The sequence below is a fragment of the Peromyscus eremicus genome, chromosome X, assembly GCF_949786415.1.
Source record: "Peromyscus eremicus chromosome X, PerEre_H2_v1, whole genome shotgun sequence".
Lineage (NCBI taxonomy): Eukaryota > Metazoa > Chordata > Mammalia > Rodentia > Cricetidae > Peromyscus > Peromyscus eremicus.
The window spans coordinates 25,555,658-25,581,761 of record NC_081439.1 but is presented as its reverse complement, the minus strand read 5'-3'; the positions used below and the strand labels follow the sequence as shown (position 1 = coordinate 25,581,761).

Genomic DNA, 26,104 nt, shown 5'->3' with positions numbered 1-26,104 from the left:
TTTCTCGCTGTCGCCGGCAACTGTACCGATACTAGAGGCGGTTGGCGGCCCCTCGGCAGCTTGGCGCGCGTCCTCTGGCCCGCCTCTCCGCTCGCCGCAGCCGAGGCTCCTCCTTCGTCCAGCCTCCGGGGCGGGGTCTGTTGGCTTGCCCTACCCTCGCCGCCTAAGCCTGCCCTCCGCCAGACGGGTCCCCTCCCCGCGGCACCACGGCTTCCCTTCAACAGCACGGCGACGGGGGCTTCCCCTCAGCAGCCGCCGCCGCCTCCGTCTCCGCAGCCGGCCAAGCTCCGCCGCGTCCGCGGCCCCCGGCCGCCGTAAGTGTCGAGGGGATCCGCTGAGATGGCAGGGATGGGAAGAGGGAGAGATGGCCGGGCGCGCCCCCCGCCGCCCCGTGAGCGCCCCGACGACCCCACCCCGAGTCCTCCCGGGGCGTCGCGCCCCGAAACTCACTTCTGGCGGCGGTGGCGCCCTGCTCTTTACTCTGCGGCGCGCCAGTGATGCTGGGGCCGGTCCTGGGTTCCGTGGGGACCCCGAGGCACCTGTGGTTCGCCGATCGCCTCAAGTTTGGCGGGGCGTTTTGGGGAGGGGCCGGGGGTGGCAGCAACCGAGGACTTGGCGCCCCTGGCGGGCCAGAGGATGCCATTGTCTCTGGTCCGCTCCTTGCCGGTCACCTCTCCTGGCTTTGGGCAGTGATGGAGTGTCGTCCCGGGAGGAGGGGAGGCGTCCAAGACTGCGGGACCCCTGGGATGCTGGACTGGAGCCCATTCCAAGGCTGAGCCCATTGTTGTTTTTTGTTTTGTTTTTGTTTTAATACCAATCTGGAGAAATTTTTGTTCCGGGATTTGCGGCAAAATCAAAGCGAGGGAAAAGGAATACTTGTGCCACGGCTTTCGTCCCATGTTAGTACATCATTTGTTTTAAGGGAAATGCGTGATTTCTTGGTCCTACAAAGTGGTAGGGCGGATACTGGACCCTGCTACAGATAGCCTAGAGCGCACTCCTGTCGTTAGCAAACCCTCTCTCCTGGTCACCAAGATTTAAGAAAACCCAGTCGTTTCCTTCCGCAAGTTCTAGTAACGGTTTGCGTTCAATGTCCAGTAGATGCTCGACTTGTCATCCTCTTCGAATGCCGCTGTCTTCAGAACTTAGATGGGCGGCACTTTGCTATCAAAGAATTATATAGCGTGTTGTGTGGGGGTAATAGCCAATTTTAACTTTATTAAAGTTAAATGGCTACGCCATAAATTTCCGGATGTTTTCTTGATGCCTTTGGGATATTGCGAAGTGAATTTCCTGTCGAAATTTAGAGCCAGTTTGATTTTCTATTAGTTACGTAAATTCCTCTTCCCGGTGTCCAAATTTAAGGTGGTGTGGTGAATATTAAGAATCTGCCTTGGGGTCTTACTTGCACTGTCGCTGTTAAAGGAACTTAAAGGGGTTAAAAAAGAACACCTATCCGAATTTTACCTTCAAATTAGCTTTACAATACAGCTCCTTTTTACCAGTTAAATTATAAAATACCTGCCTTAGAAAACGAAGCCTGACCAACAGACATGCAAATGCTAAGTAAATCCATACAAATTAGCTTCAGTATAAAACACACTAGAATCCAGCGTACATTCAAATGTATTTTTTGTTTTAAAATAAGTATTCTGTGAAATGTCTCAAAATTTTGTTTTTATAAAATAAGTATTCTGTGAAATGCCTCAAAATTTTGGTTTTTTTAATTAAATATTCTGTGCAGTGTCTCAATATGAGTAACTTTTGGTTAAGCTTTTCAGACTTGCATTCTCTCTCATGTAATATTACATTAACTCAGTTCTTGAGTGTTGGATTTTATAAAAGTGAAATTTTTATAAAAAAATTTATAAAGAATTTTTATAAAAGTGAAACGCAAACATAAAAATCATGCTTTTGTTAAGAAACATGTGTTGTTTGTGAGATCTTTTTGATTAATATTCTGTTTTGCTTAAAATATGCTTGCATAAATTGAGGGGAGTGCTTTAAGTGGTAAGCAGTCTGTCTGCAAGAAATTCAGCCTGGAACTAGAATGGCCTCAGGGTGAAAAATAGTAGGTCTCCTCTTTCCTAGAAATGTACCTAAATCAACTGCCTGGTGTCTACAGTTGCCTTTTGATGCATGTAGAGTGGGAAATGTGTAGCACAGGTAGAAAATGGTTTCTTACATTATCGGAGTTCTTGTTCTTTGAAAATTTCGCTCCAGCTTACCACCTGTTCTTCTTGCCACACACTCTCTTCCACACTTACTTACATATTGAAGACCTTTCCAAAAGAATTTCCTGCTATTATAACCTGCACAGAAATGTTGATGGCTTACTAATCATTTGGCAGGCTCTTTCCTGTATCCCCAAAGCAGCTCTGAAAACCATGTGATCTTAACTGTTGATCCTAGGTAATTGTATGTAATCTTGATTTTATTTCTCTTAACAGATGCAGTTTATGTTGCTTTTTAGTCGTCAGGGAAAGCTGCGGCTGCAGAAATGGTATGTCCCACTCTCAGACAAAGAGAAAAAGAAGATCACAAGAGAACTTGTTCAAACCGTTTTAGCTCGGAAACCTAAGATGTGCAGCTTCCTTGAGTGGAGAGATCTGAAGATTGTTTATAAAAGGTATCATTTTTTTATTTATCAGAAAGGTGAAATATGGTCAAACATTAACATTATTTCGGATGAGGAAATTGCAGACTTTTATGTCAATAAACAAGGATTAAAAAATATTTAAATGAAATAAGTTTAAAGGAAAACTTTCCATTTCAAAGTAACGGCTATTTTGATTGCTTGCCTTAGGCTGAAATGCTAGCAGCAGGGGAATCATTTTAAAATTAATTGTATAATTAAAGACAAACAATTATTTGTGCTTGGTCATCATTTTAGAAAAAAATCCAATGAATTAATTTCATTATAGGTGTTAATAGGGTCAGTATTTTAAAATTTTAAGTAATTCGATAAATCAGGCATACATAGATAATAATAGTGTCATAATCCTTTCAACAAATCTATAAAGATTTATTTATCAAGTAACTGATATTTGGCATTCCTTTTATCTGACTTTTATAATTAATCTTTTTATAAAGATCCCGGGCACATACACCATTTCACTATGCAGATGTTTAAATACTTGTGTATATACAGGATCTCTTTGTTATTAGTATTTATTAATTTGAAATAGACTTGTTGCTGTGGAGGAGTTGTGTTTAGATATGATAATTTTACCAAGGATAAATGTTTTTTTAAAAAAAATGATGTTGCAAAATAACTTGTAGGTTAGCTCTTTACACAGTTTTTTTTCTTTAATGCTATACATCTTTATTTTACAGAATGTTTTTTGAGGGAATGTTTCTTATTTCTTCCCCATTTCTGGCCCCTTTTGAATAATTTACTGAATTTAAGATAAAAGCATTTCTGCATATAAAACACTCTCTTGTAAGGGGAGTGTGCAGAAAACTAACAGTATGGAACGCAATGAAGCAGGAGAGAAATCATGTTTTCTTCTATTTTCTGTCACTACATTCCAAGTATGGGTGGGTTTTGTGGTGGAGGAGGTGGCAGGGGAAGAAATGACATTTATAGGACATAAAGACTCTTAAATACATTAGACTTACCATTATTTCATAGTGAATTTCATCAGTTTGGGTGATTTTTTTTTTATTCAGTGTTTGGCTTGGTACTTGTTGAGAAAGATCATTAAAAAAAACAGCATTTGAGAGCTGAGTGATGCCTTAGAACAATACACACACACACACACACACACACACACACACACACACACAATATATATATGTGTGTATGTGTGATTGTATATATGTACATATATAGTGTGTGTGTGTGTGTGTGTGTGTGTGTGTGTGTGTGTGTGTGTGTGTGTGTATCTTTTTGCCCAGGGATAGAATCTTATGATTGCTTTTGTGGAATCAGAAATAAGAAGCCTATACCCTGGCTCAATTGGCCTCTGCTTTCTGCACTAGAGACAGGTCTTTGATTTGTAAAACACAGTTACTGTTCATCCAGATTTCAATTTATAAAAGATGAGAATTTTCTAATGGTGACTTGGCTCAAGGTCACATACTAGTGATGGGCATGGGGCTACAACTTAAGTCTTAAGCGTGAAGGCAATGGCTTTAAACAGGTGTGGAAAGAAAGAAAGATTAGATTTGCATTTCTGAAAAGACTGCAGTGAACCATGGCTGGGGGAGTGAAAGGGGCTGAGACTGGCACCTGCAGGATCAGTGGGGGACTGCATGACAATTGGATCCTGAGCTGAGAAGCTGGAAAGGAAACCGGTTACCTAGGGAAGTTTGAGAAGACTTAGTCACCCTGAGAAGCAGAGAGAGCAGCCAAGGAAAGAGGAAGTGGAGTCACCTCCATTTCCAGAGTTTGGCTTTGGGATGAAAGGTAAGCTAGAGAATTCAGTTAATTTGGGGGCAAGTTGATATGGCCATATGTGTTCACTCGGCTCTTTGATGAGATATGGTGGGCATAGGCATAGAACTTGAGGGCGAAACCCAGACTGAAAGTATTAAAACACCAGCATTCTGGTGCAGGTGGAAGGGCTAAAGAGGGGGCCTGCAGATCAAAATGAGAAAGAAGCAAAGGAGTGGTTTTAGTTCAGTAAAGTCAAGGAGCAGAGAAATGTGAGCGTAAGAACACTAATGCCAGCTGTTACATGAAGTTCAGTAAAAGTGAAGAACTCCTAGAATCTTATCGTGAGCATTCCATGCATTGCCTGTTGTCAGGACATTGTCAGTGGAGTAGAGACAGAATTTTTGATATAATGAGGTAAAGGTGGAGAGGTAGAGAAATTGAAACAGCATCTAGAGAGTATTTGGGAGAGCTTTGCCAAGGACAGAAGAGGTGGTAACTGCCCATAGACCTGGATTCTGGAATCCTGGACAGGGTTTATAAAAGGCTTGAGAAGTTTAAGCTTATTTCTAGATAGTGAAAGGAGTCCCCCGTGTGGAGGAAGAAAATCCTAGCAAGAGAACAAACCCATGAATGGGCCATTCAGAGGGAAAAAAGGAAACAGCAGGTTGATGTTCATACACTTGCCACCCAGCCTGTTCCTGTTGATCTTGCTATCTTTTTCAGAAATTATAAAAGAGGACTCTAATCTGATCTGATATTTAGATCAAAAATTTTCAAGTAAAATTTGGACTTAACAAAAATAAAAATAGCTTTATTGAGATGTTTCATATACAAAAGACAAAATGTATAATGTTTTTCTATAGGCTCCCTCCCATTTCATACTGAAAACCTCATCTACTTCCCACTTAACCATGTATTTTGTTATTATCAGGTGATGTGTTTTCCCTGCTCCAGCTGGAAGAGAAGACCTTTTAAGCCAGAGAATTTCTACTGAGCTCCTAATAAATTGTGCTCTAGCACTTTCACTGCTCCTCTTAGCATGTGTTTTTATGTCGTCTTTGTTCATTTGTCCTGCCCACATTCTTCACCCCTGAGCATTTGGCATACATATTTTCCCTTTGTGGGGGGAAGCAGTGGGGCTATAAGGGTAATATAGTTGAAAATCTGGGCCATTACCTAGTTTTATGACTTTGAGTATTTTTATTTATTTATTTATTTATTTATTTATTTATTTATTTATTTATTTATTTATTTATTTTTGCCTTTGTTTCCTCATCTTTAAAGTGCGTGCTCCTGAGTATCCACTAGAAACAACATTATATGCCTAGTTTGTGCAACATTTCATAGTGGAGGCAATTGAATTAGGTCTTTAAAATTAATTTTAAAATGCATCCCCATGTTACTAGCTTGAGAATTTGTTGAAGGGTACTTATTGATTTTCTTTACTAACAAAAGAAATTTTAATGACATACCAGTGGGTATTGAGAATAGTTTAGCTACATTCACGCACAGTCAGCTGATATTTAGCTGACTGCAGAGAAGTCATGTGTTTTGAATATAAGAATAGGCACTTTCAGATGTTCTGAGTGCCAGTAATTAGAGTAAGCCCTAATCCATGGTGCTAAAAATAACTAAACATACCTCTCTTCTTACTAGTCTATTATTAATTTTACTAAGAGAACAACATGAGCTCATATTGAATTTTAAAGCACCATTTGATCCTAAAAATAGAGAGTACTCTAGGTTCTCTTGGTAATCTTTTACTAAATCTATATGGCATTTTTTATCTCTTTCCCTTCTTCAAAGCTCTTAATATATTTGCATTGAGCATATTTTAATTTTAGCCAGGTGCAGGATTATTTTAATACACTTCACAGCTGTGGTTTTTAATAGGAAATTTGGGCTCCAGGGTCAAATTTCTGTTCTCATCCAGTTACTCAAGCCTGAGTCTCCTATAAATGCAAGTAATGATATCTTGGTAGGGCTGTTGTGAGATTAAGATGGTAAAATATGCAAAAGCCTTTACTGCCACTTAGTGCCTCACTCAGAAGAGTCTCTCAGTTGTACCTGCTATTGTACTTCTGTTCCTTCCTTCCTTCCCCAGCTTTCTGAAGAGCTGTTCTTATCATGCTAATAGCTGTCTATTCACCTGGAAGGAATAGTTCTTTTAAGTTGATGCCTTTTCCCCATTCTTAGTGAAGTAAAACATTGAGAGGATTGAAGTTACCACTGACTGGTATAGGAGATTCTGGATTTGATCTCTAGAATGACAAAAAAAAAAAAAAAAAAAAAACTAAAACACTATTGGAGGAGTTCATTTTTTTTTTCTTTTTAAACTATTTTTGGTTGGTACCTAGTCCTGCTCATTTTTAAATTCATGATTGGTATAATTTAGGACGTTCAATTATTTAATTATTGTTTAAATATCATTTATTTGTATACAAAGAGGCAGTATTATGGATAAAGAAGCAAGGAGATACATACTAGAATGCCTAACAGTAGCAATGGGAGAAGTTTGAAAATAAAGAATCTTACTCCAAACTTACTATTAATAATCTCTTCAATAGAATTATTTGTTGCCGGGCGGTGGTGGCGCACGCCTTTAATCCCAGCACTCGGGAGGCAGAGCCAGGCGGATCTCTGTGAGTTCGAGGCCAGCCTGGGCTACCAAGTGAGTTCCAGGAAAGGCGCAAAGCTACACAGAGAAACCCTGTCTCGAAAAACCAAAAAAAAAAAATTATTTGTTATTCTGTTCATAGAAATAACTTGTATCTGTTTTTTGGTTTGTCATTTTTATATCAGTTCCTTTAATCTTTAGTTTTCATAATTCAGAGAATCTCCTATACCAGTTTTTCTCCACCTGTGAGTCACAACCCCTTGGGCAACCCTCTTTCTCCAAAAATATTTACATTACAATTCATAACAGCAGCAAAATTACAGTTATGAAGTAGCAACGAAAATAATTTTATGTTTGGAGATCACCACAACATGAGGTATGGTATTAAAAGGTTGCAGCATTAGAAAGGTTGAGAATCGCTGTCCTATATCATTTGTACCAGACTCTCCAGATGCTGTTGAAGAGCATGGATTAGGGAGGGTGGAGAGTTGTAACAGTCTTGCTTTTTAAATATAAACTAAACAAGGTTATGATGGGAACAAGAGGAAGTTCTTTGCTCAGCTTAGAGATGGTGCCCTATTTTGCCTTTCCTGTTTCTTTTACTGAGGATGAGGGAACACATTGAAATGTCTACTCTGAGAGACCAAAGGCTTGCAGATTTGAGACTTCTGTGTATACATTATCCTTCAATAACATGTTCTAAAACATTGACAATATCCTCAGTAAGCCCTTCAGTTGGGATATATTAACAGCTTGTTTTCTCCCCTGTTTGCTTATAGTTGGAATCAATCACACTGTATATTTTGTTCTAATAAGTAAACTTAAGAAAAACTGACTCAAGTATATTTTCAAATGCTCAGAGAGCAACCTGAAAAGAAGAGCAAGATCAAGTACTCCTTCTAAGAGAAATGATTGAGTTATTTCTCTTTTTGTTTGTGTTTTCCAAAATTTCTCTTGTACATTTATTACTTTTGTAATCTAGGAAAAAAAGAATTTGTTTTAAAAGAAGAATAACTGTAATAAGCATGAGGACTTGTACAATAGGACATGGAAAATATATTTAGAAAACATGATTATAGGGCTAACATTTTTCTGTGATTCTGTTTCATTACAGATATGCCAGTCTATACTTTTGCTGTGCTATTGAGGATCAGGACAATGAACTGATTACCCTGGAAATAATCCATCGTTACGTGGAATTACTTGACAAGTATTTTGGCAGCGTGAGTAGTAAATTTAGTTTTTATCTTGTCTCTAACAAGCTTTTTATTTGGGGATTCTAACTGTGAGGAGAGGACAGGACTGACCATTTATTTATTTGTTTGTTTGTTAGTTTTGATGTTTGTTTATTTGGTTTTTCAAAACAGGGTTTCACTATGTAGCCTTGGCTGTCCTGGAACTTACTCTATAGACCAGGCTGACCTTGAACTCACAGGGATGCACCTGCCTCTGCCTCCTGAGTGCTGAGATTAAGGGTATGTGCCACCACTGCCCTGCACTGACTCTTATTTCTTGTCAGTGCATCTAGTCAACTTTCAGAATCTCTGGCTCCACAGATCTACTCATTTAATGAAAATGGTGAGAATAAGTTTTCAAATAGCAAAATAGAAGGGCTGGATAGCTTGTTCACTTGGTGAAGTGCTTACCACCCAAGCATGAGAACCGGAAGTAAATCTGTGTGTGTGTGTGTGTGTGTGTGTGTGTGTGTGTGTGTGTGTGTGTGTGTGTACATAAAAGGCCAGTGCTGGCTCCTGCTGCAGCTGCTGCAGCAGCTGCTGCTGCTTTTTTAATTTTGTGTGTATGGGTGTTTTGCCAACCTGCACGTCTGTGGCATCACTTGTGTACTTGGTGTCCACAGAGGCCAAAAGGTGTCAAATCCTCTGGAAGGAGAGATACGGGTGCCTGTGAAGTATAATGTAGTTGTTAGGAATTGGACCTTGGTCCTCTCGAAGAGCAGACAGTGCTTTTAATTGCTGAACCATCTCTCTAGCCCCTAGCTTTCACTTTTAATTCCAAGGAGGGTGGAGACGGATCTCTGGATCTCACAGATCAGCCAGCCTAGCCTAGTCTATGAGGCCTAGGTCCCAGTGAGAGACCCTGTCTCTAAAAACCAGGTTGATGGCTCCTGAGGAACAACACCCATTTGCACCAAACACACACACACACACACACACACACACACACACACACACACACACAAGTGAAATAGAAGAGTCCTATTGCTGATACTAGCATTCTGTAAGTGTGAAGTACAGCTTTCAGAATTGTTGCGGTTTAATCACATTACTCAAGAAATATGTATTCAAAGATCAGTTTTTATGAGTGGAAAATTGTTGTTGACTACATAGGACTACATAGGGAGTGTGCAGAGCCAGGTCTTACTTGTAGGCATTGTTGTCAAGTACTTGAAATCTGAAAATTAAGCTTACTTAAATCAATGTTGCTTAATCAGCAAGATTTCTATTTTGAAAAGAATTAAGATCAATTCAATCTGATCAGATTTATTCACTACCTAGTAGTGAATAAGCATCTTTGGCTTAAGTTTTAACAGGCTTTGTTTGGTTTCATTTTGCTTTTGCTTTCCAGGTGTGTGAACTTGATATCATCTTTAATTTTGAGAAGGCCTATTTTATTTTGGATGAATTTCTTTTGGGAGGAGAAGTTCAAGAAACGTCCAAGAAAAATGTCCTTAAAGCAATTGAACAGGCTGATCTCCTGCAGGAGGTAAGCTACTTAGGCTCCCGAAAAGAAACTAGCATGTTTTGCTTTTGCTAGGGAAATCTCAGTCATCATTCCTACAAGTTTCAGAAATTACTTCAAAGCATGCTTGGTATGTAGTGTTCATGTACAGTTTGACTGGAATATGTGTCAGTCACATCAACTCAGTTATCTATGGATGGATGGTTCTTTGTGGAGATAGCCTGCCAGTCAGGCTGATTTAGAGAACAGACTACAATTAAAATAAGTAAATGAATAAATATATATTAAAGGGGGGAACAATTGGCCAAAAATAATTATCATTTGAGAACTTCTCATCCTTTGTTTTGAATTACTTAAAATCCCCCCACCTGTTTCATTAGAGTGGATAATTAAGAGTTGACTGTGAGATTATGGCATTTCCTTTCCAAATTGCTTCATGTTTTCACCTCATGTCCATTAAGTACAAATGTAGCCAAGCAAATGTTAGTGTTTTCTAATTATGCTTTTTCTAGAACCCTCTGGCTTTGTGTTAACAAAGTTAACTTAAAATGAATTTGTACTTATCTTTGTTCTTTTGAAATAACTAACCATGTTCTGTCTAAACTATTCTATTCTTGTCTTAACTTCCATATCCCGGAACCATACCAACCCCTTTCCCTCCTAATTGCCTTCGACATCCTGAGCTAATCGTGTGTTTGATGCTTAGGTACCAAATTCAGTTATGGCTTAGAACTAATTGTGGTTGTTACAGTATACAAAGTTTACCATGAAAATGGCTTAGTAAAGAAAAATGGGGTATTTTTATTAAGATAGCTGTATGTATGAATTTGTGTGTGTGTGTGTGTGTGTGTGTGTGTGTGTGTGTGTGTATGACACAAATGAATATTTGTGTCCCATGGGTTCATTTACTAAAGTGTTAAAAGTAGATTTGTATTCTTATTTTATTTTAACCCTTTCGTTATTACATATTTATTATGTTTTAATTAGTAAAATAGACTTTTGAACTCAATTTTTTTAGTATTTCTGAAATGGCTAGCTTTAGAGGAATGACTAAGGGGAGAATAACTCGAATTCTCTGTTTAAATTTCTTTACTTTTGGCCTCTGTGGTGGAGGGAACTCCTAGTGAATCCTCTATATCAGTCAGCTGTAGGGCCTGCTTCAAGTTGTGTTGATATCATCCAGAGTCTACAACTATTAAATGGGAGACAATGAACTGTGTGTTTAATGATGTTGTAGTTATCAGAAAAATGGTTGGTGAGTGCAAAACTGAAGTATTTCAGTGACAGCCCTCATGCCATCTGCTGTTTGGTAGTCAAATGAGCACAGACCTTTTCCTTGTGTGCACAGTTTGCCATGGTGCTTTATTAATTGACTGCAAACATGTCATTTTGGAGGTTTGTAATTTTAACATCAGGTATGCTGACTCCAAAAGTATATCCTACTGTTATAATATTGGTTTTAAAGTTAGCATCTCCTTTTTGTTATTTACTAATCAAACTTAAGAGAAACAACAACAATTAAAAAAGCGATTAGGTCAAGCTGGGGATATAGCTCAGTTGGAAGAGTGTTTCCCTCGCTTGCATGAAGCCCTAAGTTCAGAGCTCAGCTCAGCATAAAACTTACCAGTTTTTCTCTGCTCCTTAATTTTATAGAGCCAGAATGAAGAATGGGGAGGTTTGTCTGAGTATATCTTATGATGAAGAGCAGTCTAAGTAGAGTAGTATGTGCCTATTTCCTTAGCACTTGGGAAGTGGAAACAGAAGAATCAGTTCAAGGTCTGGGCTACAAAGTTAAGTTTCAAAGGAAGCCTGGGCAACCTGAGGCCCTGCCAAAAAACAAAAAATAAAACTAACCAAAAGATAGGCCCCAAGATTAGGAGTTGGAAATTCCTCATATTTGTGTCTTGTATTAATAATGTTTCTTACAGAACTATAATCTCTTGTATCAGAACTTGGTATTTCTTCTGTTTTTCACCACTTTCTGGTTAATTTTTTGTTGTTTTTAAGACATTTTAAAAGATATTAAAGCTCAGTTTTTCCTTTTAATGTGTTCCTAGGGCACTGATATCTTCTTGTTCCTGAGTTGCTTTTTAAATGATGCTAAAAAATTGCTCTATGCTTTATAATCAGACAACAATGTCATGTTTACTTGATAGTGTGTATTTACTCTATGAAGGGATACAAAGTATTATAGCAGTATGTGCGATAGAATACTACTAAGAAATAGAAACTTCTTAGGCCTGAGTATGTTCACTATTGTCATTATCAGTAGTTAGATTTAGAGACAGTGTTTTCTCCAAAGTCTCCTTGTTAAGATTTAGCAAAATGCCTAGGTCTCTAATAGCACTGTAGGTCTTAGAGTTTGAAATATAGTAATCACTTTGTCAGTGTCCTCAAGTGATTTTGTTTCTAAAATTGTTTAAGGATAGCTATTTTAGCTAAATGTATCCTAAAATTTTCAGTAAAGAAACTAAAAATCCAATTGAAATGTAATTTTTCATGTATTATAACTTTTATATTTGATGTCAAAATCTCTATTTGGACTGTTTTAAGCACTAAAGATAATTTTGAATTAACAATGAACTTTATCTGTTGGCTGAATAGTATATACAAATTAGAATAATTTTGATTTTAGATCTTTTTATAATTTGTGAAATATGTATTTCTATTCTTAAATATAAATATAAATAATAATAATATAATAATATAAATTTCTATTCTTATTTCTATTCAGAAAATTTGTTAAAATTTTGCTTTTGCCCAATTTATTTAAATATGTAATGTAGGTAGTCTTTCATTTTATGGGCAAGCAGAGCAGATGTCAGTGGTTAAAGTAGATTTTCTGCTGTTATGCTACAATTAGTAATAAGAACAAAACAAATGTATATCTGAATAATAACTGCCAAAATATTAGTAAACATTGTGATTTAATGCTATATTTTTCATATTTGACATTTGTAGACAAATTCTGTGTTTATACCTTTTGGTTGCATGAATTCATAATTAGCTTTGGGTGAGTAAGCCCAGAAATTGACCCATTATCCAATTTTCGATATTTGACTATTAGAATTTGAAACATGTCATCTCAACATGCCACTGGTACTAAAGTTGATTTTTAAATTAAGATATGACATGCTAAGATTAATGAAATTATATTCTTTATAATGCTTAGCACATTTCCCTCCCCACATACCTAGTTTTTGGGTGGCAAGGTGAGGTATCATGTAGTTGAATTTATTTTATAAACACATGTATTGATAATGACAAAGGAAATAATAGTATGGCTTTTTTCCCCTGTGAAGTCAGGCACTTACCAGTTTTTCTCTGCTCCTTAATTTTATAGAGCCAGAATGAAGAATGGGGAGGTTTGTCTGAGGATATCTTATGATAAAGAGCAGTCTAAGACTTTAGTTCCTTTGACCCCCAACTTATTTATTGGTAACTACTAAATTTACCATTTTTGTGGCATGGATAAAATGGCACTATGCAGAGACTGTTGCACGTGAGATGATTTCAAGTCTTTGCTTGATCTGTGAAGATCAAATAGTTAAATGTTAGGCATTGGGCTTGTTATAACCCTAGAGGTAGATGCATGATGGTGTTGATCAGCGCTTTGAGATGTGTCGACCTTTCTTTTTTACACTAACAGCATCATTTTGAAATCTCTGGGGATTTTTTCTTTTGAGCTTTGTTTGCTGTTGGTATTGTTTCTCACTAAAGTAATCAATGAAATGGAAAAGTGAGGTGCCAAAAGCAAGCACTGTACTCATGAATTTGCTTCTACTTGAAGGTGATCCACTTTATGAATAGATTGACTGGATTTGCAGATGTTTGTCTGTCTCGTCTAGAAAGCAGTAGTCTATGAAGAATTACTGCTGCTAAAATTGATTTGTTTTAGTGCTGAGGCCTGCATGAAATATCTTAATAGTATGCTATGTCTTTGTGAAAGTAATCATTAATCTGTGGGACTGCATAAAAATGGAAAGGTAAGAATCTTGAGAGAAAAGTGATTTCTTTAAAGAAATGAGGTTTTTTATAATAATATTAAGCAAATAATTATTTTGTGAAGCATCTTATAACATTATGAAAATTTAAGTTTTTCAAAAAATTAAACCTTGCTAATTAATATTTAGGCATGTAGTGAGACTCAAGAATATCTAAAATTGTTTTAAAAGCATAGATCTTTTCAAATATATATAATGTCATTTAACAGCACAACACGTTGTTATAAATATTTTTCTGATTTGCTTTAAGAAGCAAAAAACCCCTGTAATTCTTTTGTAATTACCATTCTTTCATGTTATATAACTTTTAGGCTTAAACTGTTTCTTTAATAACGTTAAAAGTTAAGGCTATAGTTCTTAATGCAAGAGTGTTTTAAACGCAGTTTCAGGGTCTTCTAGAACAGATTCTGGAGAAATGAGGTTTTATTGCTGCTTAAAATAGTCAGTCCAGTCTAGAAGTGGACAGATACACAAGGCAGAATCAGTCTCCTTTAGCTTTACTTTTAGTGCCATCCAGTATAACTAGTGGCATTGGTGTCTGCTTTCTAGGTTGGAATCATTTTGTTCTATGGAGTTTTAGTGTTTTCGTTTGTTCTTTCGAATTTTGAACCTCCCCCCCCACACACACACACCTTGTTTCTTTTCTAACTCATGGTGGAGCAGCTCTTGGTTTCTGCTTGTTTTTGCAGTGCCTGCGGCTAGAACTCAGGGTAGTGCTCATGCTAGGCAAGCCCTCTATCACTGTAAACCTGTATCCCTGGCTCCACTTGGCTTTCCCTAATCATTAAAAGCTGGAATAATGTAAATAGCCAATTATTGTAAATTTGATCTTGGAATGATTTTTTTCACTAAAACCCATAGTAGTAAATGCAGTTTTATATCACAGTGCATATAAAGTACAAAAATTATTGAATAATAGTCTCATTTCTTGCTTTGTTCCCTCAAATTTTGTATTCTATTCTATTTTTCTTTTTTTTAAATGCCATTCTTAATACTTGATTTCATGATCCTAGGGTTAGGACTTACTAAAAGCATATTCCAAGTGGTCAATAGTAACTTTTTCATTAAACAGTACTTGATGAAAATTTTAGGTTTGAGTTATTCCCCTGCTGACATTATAATTTGTTTTGTTCCTCTGTGCTTAAAAAATTAATTCTCATAGTAGAAAAATTAATAAATACAGGCCAACACACTAGAATATAGTCTTACTCACCAAGCAGAGCCAATTAGATTAACTCTTTGATTCTCCTGGGAATGAGGTGGGGCAGTCAATGCACTTCCAGGGTACATTGGGCTATGCATGCCCAGACAAATTCCTGGTTGTGCATTATGACTGGCATCTACTAGGTAGAGACCAAGGACACTGCTAAATATCTTATTTATTCTGCCCAGGACACACCCACCAAAGAATTATCCAGCCCCGAAAGTCAGTTGTTTTCAAGTTGAGAAACCCTGATTTAATTTAACACCTTGAACTAAAAATTTCATTTTCATTTATAAATGGTTACATCTTTTCAATAGTATATGTAGTATTCAGTATACATAATGGCTGAAACTTAGTCAGAAATGCAAAGGAGTAGAAAAAAACTTTAAAATTGTGAAGAAAATCATATGTTAAAGAACACATAAATGGCTATAAAAAAAAACATCCCTGTGATTGATACAAACAAATTACCTTTGCCTGGTAACTAGCAACTGGGGAGATAATCTATGGGTGCCTTTAGAACCTAAGCCACAGAAAAGCTTATGGGATGTCACTGAATAATCGAATTTCCTCAACAACAACTAGCTCTGTTCATTTCTATTAAGGTAATTGAGTTTTTCTGGGGAAACAAGATTGAATCTACCCTGCAGGCAGGCAGAACACTATTGAATTTTCTGCCGATTTCCTCATCCACTTTAGGATGTGATCATTTCTTAAAGGAAGAATAAAGTGACTAGATTTACATAAACAGACTTCCTTTTCTTATAGGTACTTTTTGTTCTTCCTTACACTGTTAGTCTTGAAGAGTTTGTTTGAAGTTCTGATTCTAAGAAACCATTTTCTAGAAAACTGGTTAAATTTAGGTTATTTGAAGGCAAATACAGCTACACTAGAATAAGTCTAAGCTAACTTTCTGTTGTTTTATTTAAAAAGTATAATTAGATGCCAGAGAAAGTAATTTGTCCTTAGGATCTTATAGTTAACAAGTTTTGGAGTAGCATTTATAAGATATAATAAAAAAGTTCCTCCACTTATTTCGAAGGCAAAAACAATAGACGTAGATGAGTAGTCCAGTAGGAAAGAGCAGAGGACATGACTAAGTTGGGGATGAAAAAACCAAAAACAGTCTTTACTAAGGGAATACAATTAAAATACCAACTAACCTTTTTGAAATTTTTTCTTCTTGCAGCAATAAGAGATATTATTGTTACTGCTTGTAAACACTTAAACTTGTATTTCATTTTGAAGGAATGGTTTTGAGGTATCTATTTCATGATGAAACGTGTACTATACTTTCTGTCCCATTAGTTGCACATCTAAGAATTTTATCCAACTGAGAAATGTATATATACATATGTATGTATGTATGTATATGCACCAAGACATATAGGCTCAGCATAATATTTAGCCACTGGAATTTACCCAAATGTCCATTAGTGGGAAACAAGTGAAGAAAATTACAACACAGTCATACCTACAATTGCTAACATAACTGTAAAAATAAATAAGACTAAATTTCTGTGTAATGATATGGAAAGATACTAAAGATATATGAAATGATAAATGATCAAGGATATTGACTATTATAAAGTTCTTCACTCCATTTTTCAGAAGAGGAAAATGAGCATGTAGTTAATATTATACATTTTTTTTGGTGGAAGAATGCTGCTGTTTGAGAATTCACATTGTGTTTCCACACACAGATGGTAAAAACCTGACTAGAATTTGCTAAAATAAAGGGTCAGCACTGGGTAAAGCACTTTCAGCTTTTGTCCATGTGATACACTAGCCATCTGGAGTAGCCATAAAGCTCTTGCTACTCATTACTAACTTAATGTTAAAGAAAATCAATAGAAGGCTAGAGAGATGGCTCAGTACTTAAGAGCACTTGCTGTTGTTCATCCAGAGGCCCTGGGTTCAGTCCCTAATACACACACATCAGGTGGCTCACAACTGTCTGTCATTCCAGCTCCAGGGGAATCCGAGATCTCTGGCCTCTGCGGGCACTTGTACTCATGTACATACCCATATGCAGAGACACATGCCTACATATAATTAAAATAATAATAATAATAATAATAATAATAATAATAATAATAATTAGAAATGCATTTCCAAAGAAAAAGAAAATCAGTAGATCTTCTTATTAATTTACAAATTTTATAAAATAGGACTATACCATGAGCCCTATCATCTAAAAGTTGCTTCATGAACTGTTTTCAATCCTTCTATTTTTAAAATTCATTACCCAAAATAGATCTTAGTGAGTTTGCCATATTGTGTGACCCTTTGGAGCTTAAACTCAAACAATAGACTTTCAATGTTGAGCATAAGAAGTTTGCATGCTTTGCCACAGAATTCAGTTAGGGTCAATAAAAAGGACCATTGTGTTATAAAACATGAGACAAAATATACAATTTTGTAACACAGAGAGTATGGTGTTTAAAAATTTCAGTAAGGTGATAAACTTGAAATCACACTTCCTTATATTTGCTTTTCATTAAATATAAATTATTTTCTCTTTTACTACATTGAAGTAGAGTCAGGAGAGCAGCCACTCAGTCTTGAATATCTAACACCATTAGCTTACTAAAGCATCTCTCAGTTCAACAGTAGTTACGCCAATGCAATTGCTAGTTTAGGAGTGTATAAGCTTTCCGGTTAGTTTTACATGCGAGCCATGTCAGAAGCTTAGCATGGTGAATGAATATCTAGGAAATTTCATGGTAGGAAGGTTTGTCTTTTCTTAAGAAGACGATGGTTTTGAAAACAGATCTAAATTGATTCTTGTCTGCTCTATTTGACATCTTAAACTTGCCACACTACATCTAGTCCTTTTTGTAGCCTGAGAATGAAATATTCTTAGTGCAGAGGAAAGTTGAAAAAGCACGTGTACTAGGAAGGAGTGTATTGAAAGGGGTAGGGACAGACAAAAAACGTCTCCTTTACTCATGGAGTAAAGCTGGGGAATCTTTTTTCCTCATGAGCTAGATGAGCAAACTTGAGAAAGTTCTTATTTTCTTGGACTTGAAAATCTAGAGGAGAACCATTGGGGACTGGGGAGAAGAGGAGCTAACAAGCAAAGTATGGGGCGTGGCAACAGATTCAATAAAGAAAAATTAGTGCTGAACAAAGGGATTACTCAAAAGTGAAAGCCCATTTCAAGTTGAAAATAATGCATTTGTAATTGTTATTCAGAAAAATAGATCTTGACAAAGAATCTGCACTAAGGAAAATTAGTGGTTTATATTTGTATAATGTAACTGGATTACATTTTTTCTCAGTACTATTCTAGCCTTTACTCCTACTTAATTTAAATCACTGGCATTTTAGTATATTCATAAATTCAGTTTGCTGAGTTATAGATATGACTGTTTCCAAAGGTGCCCATGGGAAGAACAAAATAGTAGACCTAGCTGTGCAGGGTCTCTTGTATGCCAAGATGGGCTTTTACCATTACCTCCCCTAGTTCTTACATATTTTCTTTTTAACTCAGAAAATGTACTGGTAGTATGAGGGTCCAGAATACTGAAGTTTATGTTGAATTTACTGTATATCCTTTGCATGAGAGAAAAAAATCTTGGTCAATTACAGACATAGTTAAATCTTTTACTTAAAAACACAGCTTTAAATGTTAGTAGTCACTAAGGCATTTATCTCTAGCAGAACTTCTTCAGGTGTTAAGTCTGAACCAGACATGTCCTAGTATCCTAAAAGTGGTTAAAATATACCATTTACTATATATATATATATATATATATATATATACCACCATTTATTTTTGTGCATTTTAGAGGCTATTTTTTGAAGGATGCTTTTCCAATGAAGAGGGGTTTCTTTCTATGAAAAATATTCTTGACAGTTGATGGGTACTAATTTCTTGTTTCAGTATAGTAATATGGACCCTTGGCATTAAAGAATAGTTTGGCTTATTATCAACCCTTTTGCTTTCCATAGGGTAGTAAAAATACCTGTTAGTTAAAAAGTGGTGGCAATGCCTGGGGTGGCCACATTTCAAAATTGTTCATATAAAATTTTTGTACTTGTATGTCTTCTCCGGGAAGGGATGACTGTATCTTATTATATTTTTTATTTTATTATTTTATTTTAATTTATTATATTCAGCCCTGTTAGAAAACCACCTTTCTCCTTCAATGGGCATAAACTTTTTCATGGTTGGTTTTCATATGACATGATATCAAGTTGAGAAATCAAAAAGTTAAAAAACTATAACATAAAGGCAAAGAACTGGTATTGAAATATAAGGTTATTTGAGACTTAAACTTTTCTTGTTCTTTCTCCAGAAAACAGAGAATATGTTTCACAGCAAGAGTATCATTGGGTATAAGAAAGCGTACTAGAATACGAGCTGGAGTACAGACATGCATCAAAATGTAGTAGGCTATATGAATTCAGTTTTAATTATAATTTTGTCAAGTTTATTATTTGTATTTTGGCATTATTTGGAAAGTTAATTGCATTTAAATACCAATGGATAGCCCCTATTATTTCATTAAATTGATGCTTTGTAGGAAATTTTTCCCTATAATAACCCATAATTGGGATTACTGATTTACTGCTGAGAGTCACTGACAAAGAATTTCTAAGTACAGTAAATCAGTAACACTGTTAGTACAGAATTAAATTTTCCCTGTGAGAATGAACACTTCTATACTGAAATGAAGCATTGGGCATTTGTTACTAATATTACTTTACTTGCTTATCATTACACTATTCTAAATGGGAAAGGGGCAGCTTTTATAGCCTAATATTTTAGAGTTCCAACTTTAAAATCATCTGGGATGCTGGAAGGTCCACTCAAGACCCTACCTTGGGTTATTTTGTCACTTTTTGACGTGAGAACATCTAACATGTTGTTAGATATATTTGTAGGCATAGACATTTAACAAACTTGGAGAATTCCTTAGAATAATTTTGAGGACTTAAAAAAACTAATCTTTAGCCTCAAAGTCACATTTGTTTTAGCTAAGTCAACAATTAAAAGCTTTCCTAGGTACTTAATAATACCATATAGTGACTAGTTTTAACTTGTTCTTGGGGGAGCTTTTTCTCGGGAGTCTCTCCTTATAGTGATAGGACCCTAATGAATGTAACACACAGGTGAAAAGGGAAGTACTCTAACTAAACTTGCTGCTAATAGCATTGACTGAAACTGGCAATCTTTTCAGCTTGGTAGTAAATACAGTGCTTTAGGATTCTGTAGACTGTAGGTCATCTTGTTTACTGTTACATACCATGAACTTGAAAAGATAAATCTGAACTGGGCATTTTTTTTAAGAACGTAAATGTTCAGCCAAAAACCAAAGAACAAAAGCAAACCTGATGCTTTAGATAACTTTACTGTAAACTAAACAATCTCAAAATTTGATTGTCTCCATCAGCTTGTATACTGTGTGTAAGAATATATGCATTTCTTTTGTAGCCACGCCATGAATATTTTAATGTCCCTGTGTACTAAGTGACTGCTCATCGACTATGCAGAATTTCACAGAGGAAATAGAGAACTGATATACTTATGAAAGAAAATGTCCTCAGCTTGGTGACTAATTCTCCTGTAAAAAGATAAAAAGCATCTTAGAGCTAGTACCTTTGTGATTGTATTTTTTTCTGTGCACATTCCTAATTCTATTTTCATTCTGTATATGATATTGATATATAGTTTATTTCTGTCTACTACTGTTTTCTTCCTGACAAAAATGACTTGTGAATATTTTGATTAATATCCTAAACACATACAAGTTATTGTTAGTAAACCATCTGTGATTAATCTTATGAGAGTATAACAGAAAGGCTGGGCAATCACAAATGTTTACCAAAGAAAATAGTTATGAACTCAGGCAAAGTTAGCAGCACCACAGTATTTAGTCCATTGTGTGTTGAAGAAAACCAAGCTTTATTTAACACTAAGATTATCTTACAGTCTATATGAGCTAGTATGTTCGACTGTATCACATAAAAGTATATGTTGAAGCAATATAAGAAAGAAAAATCATTTATAATTATATAAGACCTAAGGTTCAAACATTGAATTTTCAAGAAATTTTGTAGTGCCAATATTTATTGAGCCACATGTATGCAGTGTCAAACAGTCCCTTTGACTATCAGAAAGCTATGTCACAAAGTCTCCTGAAATGTCTGTTGCTCGGTAACAACTCTTTTGAAGTAGTAATACTGAGCCTATTTACATGATAAGAAAATTTTGATATTCATTTTCAGTATCCAAACGTTTTTATTTATTAGTTAATGGCTCCCTAATTAATATATTAAGCCTTCTAAACACTCAGTGCTGTGTTAACTATGGTTGTATATTTTGAAATACTAAAAGCTTTTAATATTAATTTTATATAAATATGCTTTTAAAAACATTTAGCGTATTTTATTATAAAAAGTACCAGATAACTCATTGTTTATATTTAGGGAATTTAGAGCCTAAGTAAATTGTCATTAAACAATAACTTCAGAGGCATGGTAGGGCATGACTGTCATCCTAGCACTTGGGAGGCTGAGGCATTACTATGCTACTGAAGGAGTCCTTGTCTCAAAAGACAAAAAGTAAATATGCCAAAAAATACCCAAACCAGTTTCTCATTGAAAGATCTATGAAAATGCTTTAGGAAACGTAGTATTAGGCAGCTGTATAGATCAGCTATCTCCATTACCATCTGAAGCATCACAAAACATTGGTCTTTCATTTCCATTTTTTCCATCCTCCCACCCTACATGTTGTTCATCTGATTTTAATGTTGCATAAATATGCATTGTCTCATGCCTGTTTGTTTTGGATGCTGTGTGCTGAGCTGTAACAAAATGTTGCGCTTTTTTTTTTGAGGGGGGGTATCTGTATACAGCTGCTTGCTTTAAATTAGCAGATTCTGAAAAAGCTTTTCTTGCATGTCTAAAATAAAGTATTGCATGTACTTTGTCTCATGTGAATGACTTTTTTCTACTCCATCCTTTTTGCTAAAATAACATTTTATATTTTCATTTTTCCAGGTAATTTTTAAAATTGTGATTAAAAAAATAACATAGAATTCACCATTTTAACCATTTCTGAGCCTACAGTAGTGCTAAGTATATTCATATTGTAACAACAGATCTCCAGAACTTTTTCATCTTGCAAAACTGAAATTACATAACTCATCAGCCAACCACTTCCCATTTCTCTCTCACTGAAGGAAGGCCCTGGTAACAACCATTCTATTTTAATCATTTCCCTAAATAATTTTGAGCTACAATTTCAGTGTGAACTTGTAAAAATTACATTTTGTATTATAAACAGTTTGTACAAACATTCAACTTATCCAGTCTTAAAGGCATAAAATGTGTAAATTAGGCCTTTTAGAAAGGACATATATTTTAAATAAATGCAGATTCAGAAAGCAACATGATTCTCTTCAGACCACAGGCAGTGAGCACCCTGGAGAAATCTGATCATCCAGGGAATAGTTATGGGCCATTTTTATCTAGATAGGCTGAGAATATAAACTGTATAGAATTCAGTGTAGGGATCCTTTAACATATTAAAGGTTACATGAAGTTTAAAAATGACTTAATATTATATGGAAATAACCTTTAAATTCACATGTACTTTGTCTCATGTGAGTGACTTTTCTTCATCCTTTTTGATAAAATAACATTTTATATTTTCATTTTTTCAAGTAATGTTTTAAATACAGAATTCACCATTTTAACCATTTCTGAGCCTAGAGTATAAAATAGTTTAGTGATTCAGATATCACTCTCCGTGTATTTAATGGTTAAAGAAAGCCAAACATTTTTAAGCAGAAGAGATGGGCATCTATCACTATTGTTGTTAGACTGTCTTTAAAAAAACTATCATGAAACATCTAGACAAAACCAGAATCCCATACAGAGCACTTATTTATACATCACTCAACATCAACAGTTATCAACTTCATACCCACTTGTGTCCTAGACAAATTGTCATTTCATCTTTAATGCTTCAGTATGTATTCCTAACAGATCAGTGCCACACCAAACAAAATGGACAGTAATTAATTTTGTCTTGTGCCTGGCTCAGCTTTTCCTAATTATCAGAGGGGAATAAATACTTCTTACAATTTGTTAAATTAGAGTCCCAAGAAATTTTATATGGATGGTTCATAGGCCTTTAGTCTCTCAATTTTTAGCAAGCCTGTTTTGTTTTTTTTTTCACTCTGCCATTAAAAAACAAAAATGGACTTTTTGATGCTGCCATACAGTTTCCCACATTGCTATTTAGGTGACTATATTCTTGTGACAATGTTTACCTTTTTCTTTTCTCCATCTTAGATCTGTAACCTGGTAAGATTGCAGTTCAGTTGGGGGGAGGCAAGTGTACTTCATAGATTATATTACCTTTTGGAAAAATGTCCTTTTTCACTAAAGCTGATTTCTACCCATTTTTCATTACTAGACAAGCATACTAACAGGCATTCTATGAACTTTTTTGGCTAAAGTATTTAGTACTAAATGCTAAATCCCTTTAGATTTCACTGTCAGCTAATATTTTTAAGCACTTTCTTTAAATCAGGCATTGAGCCTTAAACTCCTCTCAACATATGAAGGTAAGTACTATTTTTGTTTTCCAAATATGGAAACAACAGATTTCAAGTCATTTAGGATTACACTATGTAGTGTATTTCCTACCATTCAACCTAACATTCTAAGGATTCCTGATGTAATATAATTTTTCTTTTCCTTGTTTTGTGCTGTCTCATGATTAGGATGCAAAAGTAAGTTTATTATTGGATAACAAAATCTCACATTGTTTTCATCTATTAAAATAACAATGTTGCTTTTTAATTCCAAAATTGCTAGTAATAGCTAACTGCTGACCTATATGGTCCTTTTTTTTTTTTACTTTTATAGTGTACAAAATTGGGCAGTTTGGAAAATTTTTAAAATACCTCTTTTAGATTTGGCTGATTTGGCTTTGACATTGAAAACAAATATTCCTTTTTCTATTAAGATGAAAACGTTTTTTGTTCCATAGTTTGTTTCTTCTGTATGTCACCTCCAGCAGTGCCAATGGATACCCAAGGGAGGTCTGGGAAGGTGGCTGTTTCTAAAGCATTGCAGTGGACAGTTAAGGAAAAACTACACCAAACATTTTTCTAGTTAAGCTGTGACAAGACAAAACATTGAAAGTGTGAGATGCCTCACTAGAACTTGTGGAGACTGGGCTTTTTATTTGGAAGACATTTTGAACTTTACTGTTTTAGATACTATTTTCTGTGTATAGTTTCATACATTGCTAGTCAGTTTACAATGGGCTTGCTTTTTGTGTTACAGCAATCGATGGTGCCCAGCACACTGGTCAGTAATTAGGTATTTAGTAACTGCTGAAAACATTCTTCTGGGTTTTAGGCACCAATCTTTGAAAACCACTGGCTGTCACTAGATTGCTCCTATGACCCTGCATTGCCGCCTTTCTTCTCTAATGAGCATGCCCTTCGTGTGAGCTTTTCATATTCTTAAGACCCCCTCCGGAGCTGTATCTGTTTACCAGAGTCTCACATTTTTCCTCCACAGGAAGCTGAAACCCCACGTAGTGTTCTTGAAGAAATTGGACTGACATAACTGTCCTCCCTTGCTGATGACTTCTTGTGGCATTTCACACACTGTAGATGGTCACTGCCTCTCATGTCCATGTTAGCTAATGGTGTAAGATGATGTCTTGTCAGTATTACTGTTTTGCTAAGCTGCTTCATTCAGGCCTACCCAATTTTTTTTTTAAAGGGAACTTTGGTTAATCAAATGATAAATTAAGAGATATAAATATGAATTAGAAAGATGTAGAAAAAGTAACATACCATTTCTGGACATTTTAAAGTTTAAAGGTCAGCCTCATAATTATGTGCATATATAAAAATGATACATCTATATTCATATATATCCAACAATCTGGCAAAATACATTTACTACTGGACTTGAAAAAGGAAAGTTAAATTATGTGAAACCTGGTTTGATGAAACCAAAGACTAGAGTAGTATTTCAGTATATATAAGAATAAAGGAAATTGACACATCACAGATCAAATGAAAGAAAATTTATTGAAAATTTAGGCAACCAAATTTATACCAAAGACCCTTATTGGATACATCATACATTACAACAAAGGGAATAGATGCGTTTAGAGGACTAACTTAGAATGATGCTATTTTACACTAAAATTCATTAAGTATTCTGAATGAGTGGGACAAGGAACAAAGACTTTCCTAATCTTGAGCACATAATTTTTAAGGCCAAGGAACATTTGACTCCTGAGGTAAAGTTTTAGTGGTCATAATCATGTAGTTACTTGTTTTCAATACCCCAAATTAAAGTAGAACCGTTAATTACCAGGTATTCTTCATAACAGTATGTTGCTCTGTTCACAAAGTGTTACATAAAGTCATTATCTAGAGCATGAATGTTCCTTCTGGGGTGCTTGTTAAAGCCACATTTATTTTTGCTTCCCTGTTGCTTCCTTCCAATTAGAAGTGCTACAAACTTGACAGCAGCTCCCTTCCCTTTCCCGTTACTGCCTAGTCATCGGAAGTCTTACGGAAATTAAAAGATCCCTTTCGTACAGCAAAGTGAGAACTGAGTGAAGTAAAATGGCATTAGTTGGCTCTATATTTTTTCAAGCTATATAAATGCTCGGCATCACTTTTATACATACTGACACATACCTGAACACATCTCCCTGATTTCTACTTTCCCTTGTATATGCTAGGCTGGAGTAAGCTTTGCTGTGATTGTGAACAACTTTCAAGCCACCTGAACACTGTCTTATCACATCACCCAATTAATGGTAATAAATGTTCTACAAACACTGTGGTGTACTTTTATCTCTTTCCAAAAGTTTTGTCAAACTAGGGAGAGCTGTTGAAGGGTTCTTTCTTTTTCAATACAGTGTTGACAATCCCTCTCCATCTGACCCCCACCCCCAGCACTGGAATGTCACGGTGGTTGCAAGCACACACAAAAATGACAAAAGAGTCAAGGAATTTTCATGTACATCAAGCTCATTAAAAAAAACAATCACATGAATTCTATGCTATCAAGAACTTACAACACATTTGTTTTCAATTAATAAATGCCGCTTTTAACCCCTTGATGTAGCTGCCTTTTATACGCTTTCTGATTTAGCAACTCAGATTACTCCAGATAATCAAATGATATCCAAATGA

At 35.7% G+C, this 26,104-nt stretch overlaps 1 protein-coding gene across 5 annotated transcripts; it reads left to right on the top strand.

The window, feature by feature from the left end:
• Ap1s2 (adaptor related protein complex 1 subunit sigma 2) lies at positions 1 to 25,747 on the top strand. 5 transcript variants are annotated; one of them, XM_059250043.1, is made up of 6 exons: positions 2 to 314; positions 2,451 to 2,629; positions 8,113 to 8,221; positions 9,585 to 9,722; positions 19,211 to 19,300; positions 20,350 to 20,510. In XM_059250043.1, exons 2-5 carry the CDS (start codon positions 2,451 to 2,453, stop codon positions 19,265 to 19,267), a joined length of 483 nt encoding a protein of 160 aa, XP_059106026.1. In that variant the 5' UTR covers positions 2 to 314; the 3' UTR covers positions 19,268 to 19,300; positions 20,350 to 20,510. The 5 variants fall into 5 exon arrangements, with proteins under 5 accessions (XP_059106028.1, XP_059106026.1, XP_059106025.1 ...); XM_059250042.1 differs by having other exon boundaries at positions 19,211 to 19,303; XM_059250045.1 differs by lacking the exon at positions 19,211 to 19,300 and having other exon boundaries at positions 1 to 314.
• Positions 25,748 to 26,104: the final 357 nt, after the last annotated feature.